This window comes from Carcharhinus amblyrhynchos, chromosome 27, assembly GCF_965287045.1.
Source record: "Carcharhinus amblyrhynchos chromosome 27, sCarAmb.v2.hapA, whole genome shotgun sequence".
Taxonomy (NCBI): Eukaryota; Metazoa; Chordata; class Chondrichthyes; order Carcharhiniformes; family Carcharhinidae; genus Carcharhinus; species Carcharhinus amblyrhynchos.
Window position 1 is genome coordinate 38,030,912 of NC_137350.1, and position 12,916 is coordinate 38,043,827.

General features: G+C 42.6%; 1 protein-coding gene across 2 annotated transcripts in view; it reads right to left on the minus strand.

Annotated features, from left to right (window-relative positions):
• Positions 1-12,916, minus strand: part of LOC145359139 (uncharacterized) — a 64,167-nt gene that overhangs the window by 34,013 nt on the left and 17,238 nt on the right. For both annotated transcript variants that reach the window (XM_080213550.1, XM_080213551.1), the window contains exons 5-9: positions 12,694-12,863; positions 8,056-8,214; positions 3,267-3,416; positions 1,798-1,946; positions 305-374 (exon numbers count right to left, since the gene is read on the minus strand). In XM_080213550.1, coding sequence (XP_080069676.1) covers positions 305-374; positions 1,798-1,946; positions 3,267-3,416; positions 8,056-8,214; positions 12,694-12,863 — 698 coding nt within the window. The remainder of the gene's footprint in view (positions 1-304; positions 375-1,797; positions 1,947-3,266; positions 3,417-8,055; positions 8,215-12,693; positions 12,864-12,916) is intronic.

Here is a 12,916-nt window from a genome sequence, read left to right on the forward strand (position 1 = left end):
GGAATGTGGTTTTAATATTTTACTTATCTTTTCCTTTGCCAATCTTTCAGGCAAAGCAAAGGCAAAATTCCTATTTTTCCTGGGGCTGATGGAAGAAATCTTATTTAGAAAGAGCACATGAAATGGGAGACTTCACTCTTGTGAAGGAAATATGTTCCATGTGGCGATCTCAGCTGAAGGCACAACCCCATCCCAATCTCTGGTTTGTTCCAATGGAATAATTTATACTCAGAGCTACAATCTTCTAATTACCCTCACTCAAAAGATGTTAACCCAAGTTCCTACCTCAATTAAATCACCTTACCTGAATGTGCTTGATGTTGTCCAATGCAACTTTTAACTCTTTTGCTATCTGATTCTTCATTTCTGTCAGACTGCAAATTAAAATACCCAAGGAGTCGTCAGAAAGAAACATTCCTACATTTAATTTTCTTTCTAAAGGAAGTAAGACATTCAATAATCTTGAATATCCTTTTAGAAAAGGGCCAGTCAATGAGTTTTCATTGTAAAAACTGAAGATTACATTTTATTCCACTTTTGAATACTTATGTTGGTGTGAAGCCAACAGAGTAGGTACTTGGTCACATGGTCTACATCTTGTAGCATTTTCAGGAGTATTTTAAAGTTTAAAGCTTTTTATTCACTAGTCACAAGTAGGCTTATATTAACATTGCAATAATATTACTGTGAAAATCCTCTAGTCACCACACTCCAGCACCTGTTCAGATACACAGACAAAATTTAGCACGGTCAATGCATCCAACCGAGACGTTTTTCTGAATGTAGAAAGAAGTCAGAGCACCCGGAGGAAAACCCGGGAGAACGTGTAGACTCCACACAGACAGTGACCAAGCCGGGAATTGAGCCTGGGTCCTTGGAACTGTGAGGCAGCAGTGCTCATCATTGTGCCACCCACGTAGGACTATAGGAATTAAGGATTTGTAGGAGTTACAATATTTCTCCCCCGATTGGTGTCTTTACTCAGCTAGCACAGCTGGAATGGTAGGCACAGTGTGGCCAGTTACTTCCACAATCCCTTTGGCTAGCAACGAGGAGGAAGCAATGACTGCATTGGTCACTTCATCAATTTCCCTTCCTCTGATTAGCACAATAACCCTTGTTTGGTGCAACACAGATCAGAAACTGAGCAGAGTCAGACTGGAAGAGAAATCCAGTCTAGATGAAGTTCATTCTCCAATGAGCTATCAGCGGCACTGGGGTCCTTTTCCCAATAATTTATGCGCCTTACCCAATAGTGCTGGGATGCATGAACCTTACCACAGGTACCATCTGTGGTTTAGGGAACGGCAGTCACACATCAGAGTTTGAAGGTTTTGAATTCAAATCACACTCCAGAGACCCAGGGCAGAATTTTACGCTGGTGGGATTTTACAGTCCTGTTGAAGTCAGTGACTCGCTGCATTTTACACTTGCACTGTGACGGGGCTGTAAAATTCCACCCAGGAGCATAAAGTCTAGGCTGACACTCTGTGTTACATTATCTGGGTGATATGTTAATCATGAGGCCCCAGCTATCCTCTGTAGTAAATTTAAAGAGTAAGGGAGATTATCCCTGTCACTCTATGGTGCCCTGGACAATATTTAGCCCTTTTAAAGTTTTTTAAAAGCATGTTATATGGACATTTATCTCATTGCTATTTGCGGAATCTTCCTGTATGTAAGCTGGCTATCATGGATCTCCACATTACAAAAGTGCCTAAAAAGACTTTATTTGCTCCAAAGTGCTTTGGGGTGTCCAAAAGGTGCTATACAAACACAAGTTATTTATTTCTTTACCTTGTTAGCTCATTCTCCTTTGTGCTGATCTCCATTTTCAGTGTCTTAGTTTCTTGCTGGAGTTGTTTTCCTTTTTGTACAGCTTTATCATATTCCTGTTTTGATTGGTCAGCAGAGGCCTGTGCTGACGTCACCTTTGCCAGCAAGTCCTTAGAAATAGAAAGATGAAACTAATGTAATAAAGCAATGTTAAATCCAGCCTGATGCAGATGTCTCAGTTGTGTGATGCTGCAGTGAGCTTTATAAACAAAGAATAATGACAGCTTTCATTGGAAAAGGAAGAAATAGAGATGGTGAGTAGACAAAAGGCACAGAGGCAGAAATGGACTATGGACACAGATTTTGGCAGGAGTGGGGAAAGTGATGGGATGACTGGGTGAGAATTTCAGACAGCAACCCAGAGCAACAACAGAGAGATCAACCTCTGAATAAATGCTGTAGCCTAACATCAGAGGGTTAGAGCCTAGCAAAGGAGTCAAAGATCGGGAAGCGGGGCTGTTAACAGATTAGAGCCAGACCTTTCAAGAGTGAAGTTTGGAACTCTCTTTCCAAGCAACAATTGATGTTGATAGATTTTTGTTAGCCAAGGGATGTGAGGCAAAGACAGAAGTGTAGGATTTGATTGCAGATCAACTATGATCTCTCTGAACAGCAAACACACTCAAGGGGCTGAATAGCCTCCTGTTCCAGTGGCCTAGGCACCTACCGGAGTACATTTGAAGCAAAGCCGGCAGAGGTTTGAGAATGAGAACAAAGACTGCATGAAGTGACAGACTGGGCAGGAGCAGATTTCAGCATCAGCAATTCTGGTTTAGCTCGAGTTTGTAAATGGTACAGATGTGGAGGTTAGTTAGGAGATCAACGGATGAATAGATTTTGTTCTTAATGAAGGTATGTATGAGTGTTTCGGCTGTGGTAAGGAAGACAGTGCATGTTTATGTACCTATCTGGAGGTGGAAGACTAGGGTCTTCACGATTGATTACACAACTACCAACATGGGGCTTTGGGACACACTAACCCATGGAGACATTGCTCAAACTATAGTCACAGCATTTAGATCAAAACATTTCAAATACACTTTTGGACTGTTCACAGTCCTCCGAAGAACCTCGAACCTTGTGTAGAATACTGTTGTATGTTCAGAGTTTGGGAGCACAAAACCCAGGTTGAGGTACCGGGGGAGGGCTGCACTTTCAGAGGTACCATCTTCTGGATGATGGATTGAACAGAAGTCCCATCTTCCCTTTTAGATGAACATAAAAGAACCCACAACACTATCTGGAGCAGAGCTGGGAAATTCAAGTTTCCCAGGCACCATTGTGTCATCTTGGATCTTTTATTATTCAAACAGTACTTGGTAAATATTTTATACCAAGTTGAAGACCAATCCTGTAGCCAGTGAGGTTTTACAGAGTCAGAAATCTCACATTGCATTTACAAATAGGATCATACCACATTTTACATTTACCTGGTTTTCCTTTTGTACATTTACACACATTGCCTCTTTTTCACTCAATTCCTTTTGGAGTTGTTCTGCCTTTTCAAACTGCGCTTTCATTTCCACCTCATTATCCACCTTCTGTTCTAACATTTCTTTTTCTAACACCATCCTATCCTTCTGTTGTGTACAAGAAACAAAAGGTGGGTGGGGGGGGGGGAAGAAAAAGAGATAGATAGAGAAATTAATCCAACACAGCATTGCATCTATCAGATATTGGGTAGTAACAGGCGACAGCAAACCTTACTGGAAATATACAGCCAAGTCCATCTGCATGAGGGCAAGGTTGTTAGGGTTGTATAGATTTTATTTATCAAATTGCTCTAACAGGAAATTTAAACTGAAAACAGGCACCGGCCTCATCTCAGAAGCTGTTCCATTGATTAAAAAAAATTGTGAAGAGATGGTTAGTATAATATCTGCCATACACCAGATGGAGGGGTCCGTAAAACATTCTGGTTTGACACCAATTATGCACATTGCAATGAGAAGCTCATTATTTATTTATTTTGAAAGTTGAAACCATTTCACAAGCATTCAGATCTCAGGTTTCTGCTCTTTAGGGTAACATAGTCAGGCCTTACAAGATTTCACCAAGATAATCTATCCGTTTTTTGGGCTAGTTCAACTCTGCCACCTTATTCATTTAGAGTAAAATAAAAACAGCAAAAAGTTTTGCTTGGCAGGGGTGGCGGGGGAGGGGGGGTGCTTTAAGTCGTCCAAATGCTGGCTCAGAGCAGCAGAGAGCACCATTGTGCATGTGCAGGTTTCCAGCAGAACAGGCCTCTCACTCAGCATCTGCTGCTCTCAGCCTGCCTGAACTGGCCTGGGTCCACAGTTATTTGTCATTTATATTAATGACTTGGATGAGAATATAGGAGGCATCGTTAGTAAGTTTGCAGGTGACACCAGGTTTGGGGACATTTTAGACAGTAAAGAAGGTTATCTCAGATTTCAACGGGATTGTGATCAATTGGGCCAGTGGGCTGACGAATGGCACATGGAGCTTAATTTAGATAAATGCAAGGTGATGCATTTTAGTAGACAAAACCAGGGCAAGACTTACTCAGTTAACGGTAGGGCATTGGGGAGATTCACAGAACAAAGAGATCTAGGGGTACAGGTTCATAGCTCCTTGAAAATGGAGTCACAGGTAGACAAAACGGTGAAGAAGGCATTCTGTATGCTTGGTCTTATTGGTCAGAACAGAGTTGGAATGTCTTGTTGAACTTGTACAAGACTTTGCTATGGCCACACTTGGAATATTGTGTGCAGTTCTGGTCATCCTATTGTAGAAAGGATATTATTAAACTACAGAAAAATGCAGAAAAGATTTACTAGGATGCTACCAGGACTTGATGGTTTGAGTTACAAGGAGAGGATGGATAAACTGGGACTTTTTTTCTCTGCAGCATAAGAGGCTGAGGTGTGATCTTATAGAAGTCTATAAAATAATGAGGGGCATAGATCAGCTAGATAGAAAATATCTTTTCCCAAAGATAAGGGAGTTTAAAACTAGAGGGCATAGGTTTAAGGTGAGTGGGGAGAGATACAAATGGTCCAGAGGGGCAATTTTTTCACACAGAGGGTGATGAATGTCTGGAACAAGCTGCCAGAGGTAGTTTTGCGGCAGATACAATTTTGTCTTTTAAAAAACGTTTAGACAGTTACATGGCTAAGATGGGTATAGTGAGATATGGGCCGAATGCGGGCAACTGGGACTGGCTTAGTGGTTTAAAAAAAAAGGGCGGAATGGACAAGTTGAACCGAAGGGCCTGTTTCCATGCTGTAAACCCCTACGACTCTATAACAAAGCACCCCCCACTCTGTGGAGGCCCATGACCTATTGCGAACCCCCCACATCGCCCCACAGATCCATCCCTCCCTCCTTCCCTCCCCCCCGCTACAAAAGGATCACTGGCCTATGCATCACTACCCACCCCCCCCACCCCGCATGATCATCCTGCTTCCTCCTCCCACCGATCCCTGGTACAGAGTAGCAGTGGGTCTCCACCCCCTGTCTCCAGTCTGGGTCCATCCTCAGTAGGGCCCTGCCCCCTACGGCCCCACCCCCCAGTGCCTGGTGAGCACGGTGGGAAGTGGCAGGCCACCTCCCTTGCCCCCGACCTCCCAGGTGAGCCTCAATGGCCCCCAGCTCTATTGGTGAAAATGGTCCCCATTGCTGGGGATCAGCTATGATTCTCGCCGGGGAGAATCTCTCCTGACCGGACCACAGAGGCAAGTGAGCCTGGACGATCCAGTCCTGGGCTCATTAATTCAAGGCAAATTGGATTTAAATATATTATTCAGTCTCATGCCTGAAATGGGAACGAGGCTGATTATGCTGGATATCCCGTGTCGGTAAGATCACGAGTGGCGGAAAAACGGGCATGAACCTGACTTCTCGGCACTCACGCGATCCTGTTAGCGGGACACACGGGTGAGACTGCCCCAGAGGAATGGGAAAGAAGGAAAGAGAGAGAGTGAGAAATGATAAGAACATAAGAACTAGGAGCAGGAGTAGGCCATCTGGCCGCTCGAGCCTACACCACCATTCAATAAGATCATGGCCAATCTTTTCACGGACTCAGCTTCACTTACCTGCCCGCTCACCATAACCCTTAATTCCTTCACTGTTTAAAAAAAATCTACCCTTGCTTTAACAACATTCAGTGAGGTAGCCTCAACTGCTTCACTGAGCAGGGAATTCCACAGATTCACAACTGTGTGTGAAGAAGTTCCTCCTCAACTCAGTCCTAAATTTGCACTCCATTATTGGAGGCTATGCCCCCTAGTTCTAGTTTCACCCGGCAGTGGAAACAACTTCCCTGCTTCTATCTTATCTATTCCCTTCATAATCTTAAATGTTTTTATAAGATCTCCCCTCATTCTTCTGAATTCCAATGAGTATAGCCCCAGTCTACTCAGTCTCTCCTCATAAGCCAACTCTCTCAACTCCGGAATCAACCTAGTGAATCTCCTCCACGCCCTCTCCAGTGTCAGTATATCCTTTCTCAAGTAAGGAGACCAAAACTATACACAGTACTTTGGGTGTGGCACCAGCATCTTATACAGCTGCACCATAATCTTGCTGTTTTTACACTTCCACCCTCTAGCAATAAAGGACAAAATTCCATTTGCCTTCTTAATTACCTGCTGCACCTGCAAACCAACTCCTTGTGATTCCTGCACAAGGACACCCAGGTCCCTCTGCACTGCAGCATGCTGCAATTTGTTTACCATTTAAATAATTGTCCATTTTGCTGTTATTCCCAACAAAACGGATGAAATCACATTTACCAAAATTGTGTTCTATCTGCCAGACTCTTGTCCACTCACTTAGATTATTATCCCTTTGCAGAGTTTCAGCGTCCTCTGCACACTTTGCTCTGCCACTCATTTTAGTGTCATCTGCGAATTTTGATACATTACACTTTGTCCCCAGCTCCAAATCATCTATGTAAATTGTAAACAATTGCGGTTCCAACACTGATCCCTGAGGCACACCATTACTCACTGATCGTCAACCAGAAAAACACTCATTACCCCCACTGTTTGCTTTCTATTAGTTAACCAATCCTCTATCCATGCTAATATATTACCTGTAACACCGTGCACCTTGATCTTATACAGCAGCCTTTGGTGCGGCACCTTGTCAAATGCCTTCTGGAATTCCAGATACACCACATCCGCAGGTTCCCCACTGTCCACTGCACACAATGTTCCCAAAAAATTCCCCCAAATTCATCAAACATGACCTGCCCTTCACAAACCAGTGTTGTGTCTTCCCAATGGGACAATTTATATCCAGATGTCTCACTATTTCTTCCTTGATGATAGATTCAAGTATTTTTCCTACTACAGAAGTTACCTGCCTTTTGTCCACTGCTTTTTTAAAACTGGGGCATTACATTTGCAGTTTTCCAGTCTGTGGGAACTGCCCCAGGATCCAGCGAATTTTGGTAAATTACCACTAGTGCATTTGCTATTTCCTCCACCGTCTCTCTTAGGACCCTGGGGTGCATTCCATCAGGGCCAGGAGACTTGCCTGCCTTTAGCCTCATTAGCTTGCTCAACACTATCTCTTTAGTAATAATGATTTTTTTCTCTCTATCCTTATTTCTAGAAACTGAGAGAAAAAAGTGTGAAAGGAAAGCAAGGAAAAACTTGAGTGAGCTTCAGAAGCGTTGTGCATGAGGGACAAACTGTGCCACTCAGGGCTTGTTTGGGTGATTTTGTGTTATCTAATATCAATGTGTACAGTATGTGTTATATTTGGTGATTTATTTTAATTTGCAAGTCATTCTGGTTAGGAATGCACTGCTGGACAGTATAGCAACCTGTACATTAGTTTTCCAGCCCAAATATGTCCGCAGAAACCCAACTCCAGCTTTAACATTGACCCGTATGGAATCCACAATTCATTAAGTTTTCAGGAACACAACAATGGCTTTAAGTGAGGCATTTCTGTAATCTAAAAGCAGCTTTACCCGTCTGGCACTGCTGTGCATGGGATGGAATTTGAGTGATTAAGGGACAGCTCAGCACCCACAGGCTTTAGCAAAGAAGTTCTAATTTAATTTCTATTCGTGCAAACTCTGTACACTCTTTCAAGAAGCAAAGGTTTTAAATTCAAATACATATGTTATTTAAAATATAATTATTGAAGACTGAGCAACTCAATGTTTAGCAGAGAAATTTTGATCCAGTGTGCCCAATGATAATGTCTAAGGTTGCTCGCTATACCGTTTTAATGTACCTTAATTATCTCTAAAGCTCTAGAGTGTTCTTCCTTGTCTTGCACAGCCTTTGTTTCAAGCTCTTTGATCCTTTCCTTCAGGACTGTGTTTTCTTCCACTAATTTCTGATTGTTGATCTTCAAAGTCTCCTTCTCTCTTTCTGTTTCTTCAACTTTGTCCTATTGCGGAAACATTTTAGGAAAACAAGAGGTAAAACATGAAACATATTTGGAAAAGCTGGGATCACTGCAGAACTTTTGGAAATTCATCACATCTCATTGTGAAAATTCAAGTTACTAGAGATAACAAGCCAGTGATTCCAGGCTAGCACCGTACTAGAACTAAATGTTTGGGAGTGATCAGTTAGTGAAAAAGACAACCAGGAGCAATCTAGCGGAACAGTTTTAATATTGTTGTAAACCAAGGTTCAAGCGTGACCTGAGACTGCAGCTGGAAATATTCCTCTGATTTTCTCCCCATCGCTCCTGATAAAGGACTGTTTAAAGTTTGCCAGCAGCCATCAGGTGCCTCCCACAGGGAAACGTTTTCAGCTGACTGTTTAGTCAGTTATTCAGTTTCAAAGAGCAATAAAGGCCAACAGTGTCCACCACCCATTTTTTCCAATACTCCTCCCCCCCCGCTTCACATCTACACAGATTAGGGGGACATTGAATATATTGAAGTTGGTGATTTCAGAGAGTAAAGCTTGTGCTTTGCTGATAATTGGTGCCACAGGAGAGCACAAGATTAATATGCACAAGAAAGTTTAGTCAGCCCACCTTAGCTCCCCAAAACGACGAACTATTTACTCTCCACCTCCCATCACAGCATTTAACAACTTCAAGATTTTTATGGATGGTTCAGACAATTGTTTAAAACCCACACTCCAGCTCTAATGATATAATCATTGGAAGCTAATGGAATGATAATGCGCAGATAATAATCAAGGAATAAATAATGTGCTAGAGAAACTGAAATATAATAATCATTTATTCACTGTGCACAACGGCAACAGACAGTTCCACCATTCCACAGTGCTACGAACTTCCTGTTGTGTTCCGCGATCTATTCCAATGTCTCAAGAATCACTGTCGGGATGGAACATGTGTCTAATCCATAACTCCTTACCTGGTGATCTACCAAATTCCTTCATTCCACCATGGCCAGTTGCCAAGTGGATGCTCAGTTGTTTTAACAGTGGGATCCACAGAGTAACAGTTCAATTTTAATGGGATGTTTTTGCTCACTGTATGGAAATGGAAATCTAACAATCTTCCAGCATTCCCTGGCCTTGCTTTACTGGGGAGGAATAAAATGAGGGAACAGCACTGCTGATATTCCACAGCAAGCTCCATGAATGGAGGCCCAGAATCATATGGGAGCAGCAATCATTCTGAGGGTCACAGATAAAGGAAACGCAGGCTGCAAGACACTTTTATGAGCATCACTGATTTAAAACATTTGCATCTTCTCTCCCAACAGATTAAAGAGCAGCCCTGGCTAACAGTCATGCCGAGAAGCCCTGCAGTCTAATCTAACTTTCAGCAAACGTCGAAAAAAAATCTCCCAGCTCCTAAAACAACCAGTTTACAAAACGTCAGCTACGTGATTGGGAGGTTTGCGAGAGAACGCATTATACGGATTCTGACTTGAGGACCCAGATGACTTCAATTACTGCAATAAATTTAAGCTGCTCAAACACCGGTATTTCACAGTTCACCGGTAGTGGAATTATTCAGTCCAACCGCAGCCCACTCCTGATACCAATTAGTTTACACAGCCATATCCCACTAAAACCAGCAGCTCTCTGTAGTAAGAAAGAAAGCAAATCCTGCTTATTCTTATTTTTAAACATTTCACTCTTCCCTTTCCAGTCTTCACAGTGTAGCAAAAACTGTTCCTCAGAGCTTGTTTCTGCCATGCATCAACCACTCTCCACGAGAACATAAAAACAAAAGCCTGTTGCTGGAAATCTCACAAGAGAACATAAAGTATTGGATAGAAACAGCAGGTCTTGCAGCATTTATGGACACAGTTAATGTTTCAGTTTGATGGTAAAGGGTAGACATATAACAAGTTTTAAGGAAGTATGTAGAGTCAGAGAAAGGAGGGAGGGAGGAGGAGAACAATGGGAAGCTCTGTGATAGGGTGGAAGGCAGGAGAGATGAAATGACAGAAGCGATGATGCTGGAAGACAAGAGGAGACGGTAATGGTGTCAGGTGTCGTGCCCTTGCCTCTGTCGGAAGGCTATGGGATCAAGTGGCTACTTCCTATTTTAAAAGCCTCAAAGTGTTTCACAGAAGTGTCATCAAATGGGCTCAGGAGAGGCAGAGCCACTTGCAATATGATCTTTACCCTTCAGTAACAACCGCAAATGACTGATGAGACACTTTAGGTGTCTTTGTTAACCTGGTGAAGGCTTTTATCAGAGTAAATTGGGAGGCCTGTGCAAAGTCTTGGCTGAACCTGGATGTCCTGTTAAGAGCTGTAAATTTGAACGAATGGGTTCACGATGGAATGACGGTCACTGTGATGAATACATTGGCCCCTCTGAGGCGACAAGCTGTATAAAACAGGGATGTGCTACAGCTGCTGTGCTCTGCAGTATTTTCTTTGGTGCCATGCTTTCTGGACAACTTGATGGAAATGTTGATAAAATGTACATCCAAGACAGAACAGATGGCAATCACTTCAACCGGAGATATCCAAAATCCTCAACTCAGATATCAGAGATGATGATACAGGAATTGTTGTTTGTCGATGATGGTGTCTCAGTGTCACTTTGTGAACTTGCAAAGAAAAACGAGCACCGTTTTTCAAAAGTGGCTGACAATGACTAACCATCAGTTCAAGAAAGACAAATATACTCCACCAACCACCACCAAATTTTGACTATACCCCGCCTACTATAACTATCAGTGACAATCCTCAACGTTCAAAATAACTTCACCTGTCTCGGAAACACAAACTCCAGAAACATCTGCATTGAAGGCAAAGTGCCAAATAGAATTGCCAGATCAAGCTCAGCATTTGCCCCTTTACACGGAGGCTGGAGGAAACGTTGTAAGTTTGCAGTGTTGCTCTAATTCCAGCTGATGTTAATTCTGGACAGTCAGGTCCCACAACGGAACCCTCAATGTTTAGAGACAAGGATGAACAGAGTCACTGGACTGGCAATTAACTAATAGAACATTTATTAAACAGGGAAATATGAATTGTTAAACACTATTCCTTCATCCCATCTATATCTTCACAGGTGCTTTTTAAAAATTGATTGATGAGATGTGGGCATCACTGGCTGGACAGCATTTATTGGTCATCCCTGGTTGCCAGTCAGATGGTGGTTGAGAGTTGCCTTCTTGAACTGCTGCAGTCCCTGAATTTTTAAGAATACATAAGTCACAAAATAGATTGTGTACTCTAATGTTCTCAGTAAGGACACGGTCCCTGTAAACCAACAGGCCAACTGTGGTCACCCAATACAACCTCAGTGGATTTCTCATTAAATTCACCTAGATTCTGGTCACACTGTGAACCAACTGCTCTCACTGGAACTCTGACTTCCACGCAAATGTTTCCACACTCTGCTCTTGAAAAGCACACTTGGAATTTTCTCCTAAAGAATGCTTTCTCTCAGATGCCTTCACCAAGAATCCACTTCCAGAATTTCAATCTCTCCTTTCAGTATTCCTCTGCCTTGACTTGCCACATGCATTCAAGCCTTCCACACAATCTGTCTGGTACTCAGCCATGCTAACAGAACATCACTGCTTCACAGGCATCAAGATGTCACAAAACTTTTGATTTACCTCTGGCTTCTCACCTAACCAACCTTACTGGGTTTGGGATTGGAGCACTCATCATCAGAGCCCAGCTCAGAAGAAGCAGACATGTAGTACGTAAGGCTAACTATAAGAACGCAGCCATGCATTGATAGCTTAAACTAGGACACCATCTGCAAGGTAACTCAAGATAACAGTTCAAGGCTTTTTTGAAGGAGAGCCTCAGGGCTGATGGAAAAATGCTAAAACAAACTATCTGGGGAGGGACCTCACAGTGATATTGTTTTCCTCAAAGAGTAAAGAATATTGGCAAGAAAATGCAAGCTAGAAAACCTTTGCAGTCCCAACAAAAGCCAAAATATTCATCCATGCCCATGTCACGGAAATTCATGGAGGTCTGCAATCCACAGCTATGTTACTGAATGCACGACACAAAGTGGCCATCTTCAATAATAAAGATAATGCGCTGACAACCACAATACTGAGCAAGATGTTACACTCATTCACCTTAAGAGATATTTGGACAGATGAATGAAAGCTTGGTCTAGGTTTTAACAAGGAGAGAGAGGAAGAGAGGCAAGGAGGTTAAAGGAAAAAATTCCAGTGCTTCGGGTTTAGGCAGCTAAAGGCACAGCCACCAATGGTAGAGTGATAGAAATCAGGGATGCACAAGTGGCCAGAACTGGAATATCTCTGAGGTCTTGGAGGATTGTGAGGCTGACCAAATGTAGGTCTCAAAAATAATAACCCCCTCGATTTGACTTTTTAAGCAAGGATATCTCCGCTTGTCCCTCAGATTATCCCGGTTTAGGTGTGCTGAGCTTTGAAAACCAGATAACCGTGGAAAGGTGTGTGCAAGGAGAAAGATGACTCACTTGGGTCGTGATGATGAGCATTTCTTGGCTGTAATCATTGTCCAGGTGGTCAGACATGCCAGAATGAACCGATCTGAATCCAAAAGGTGTACTTGCCCCACGGATCTCACCCTTCTGAGTGACATAACAGAACTGGTAAAAGTCATTGTAGTCCTTTGGGAGATAATAAGCTAAAACAGAAGAAAATACAGTCATTAACACATGAATAAATGATTATGAAAAA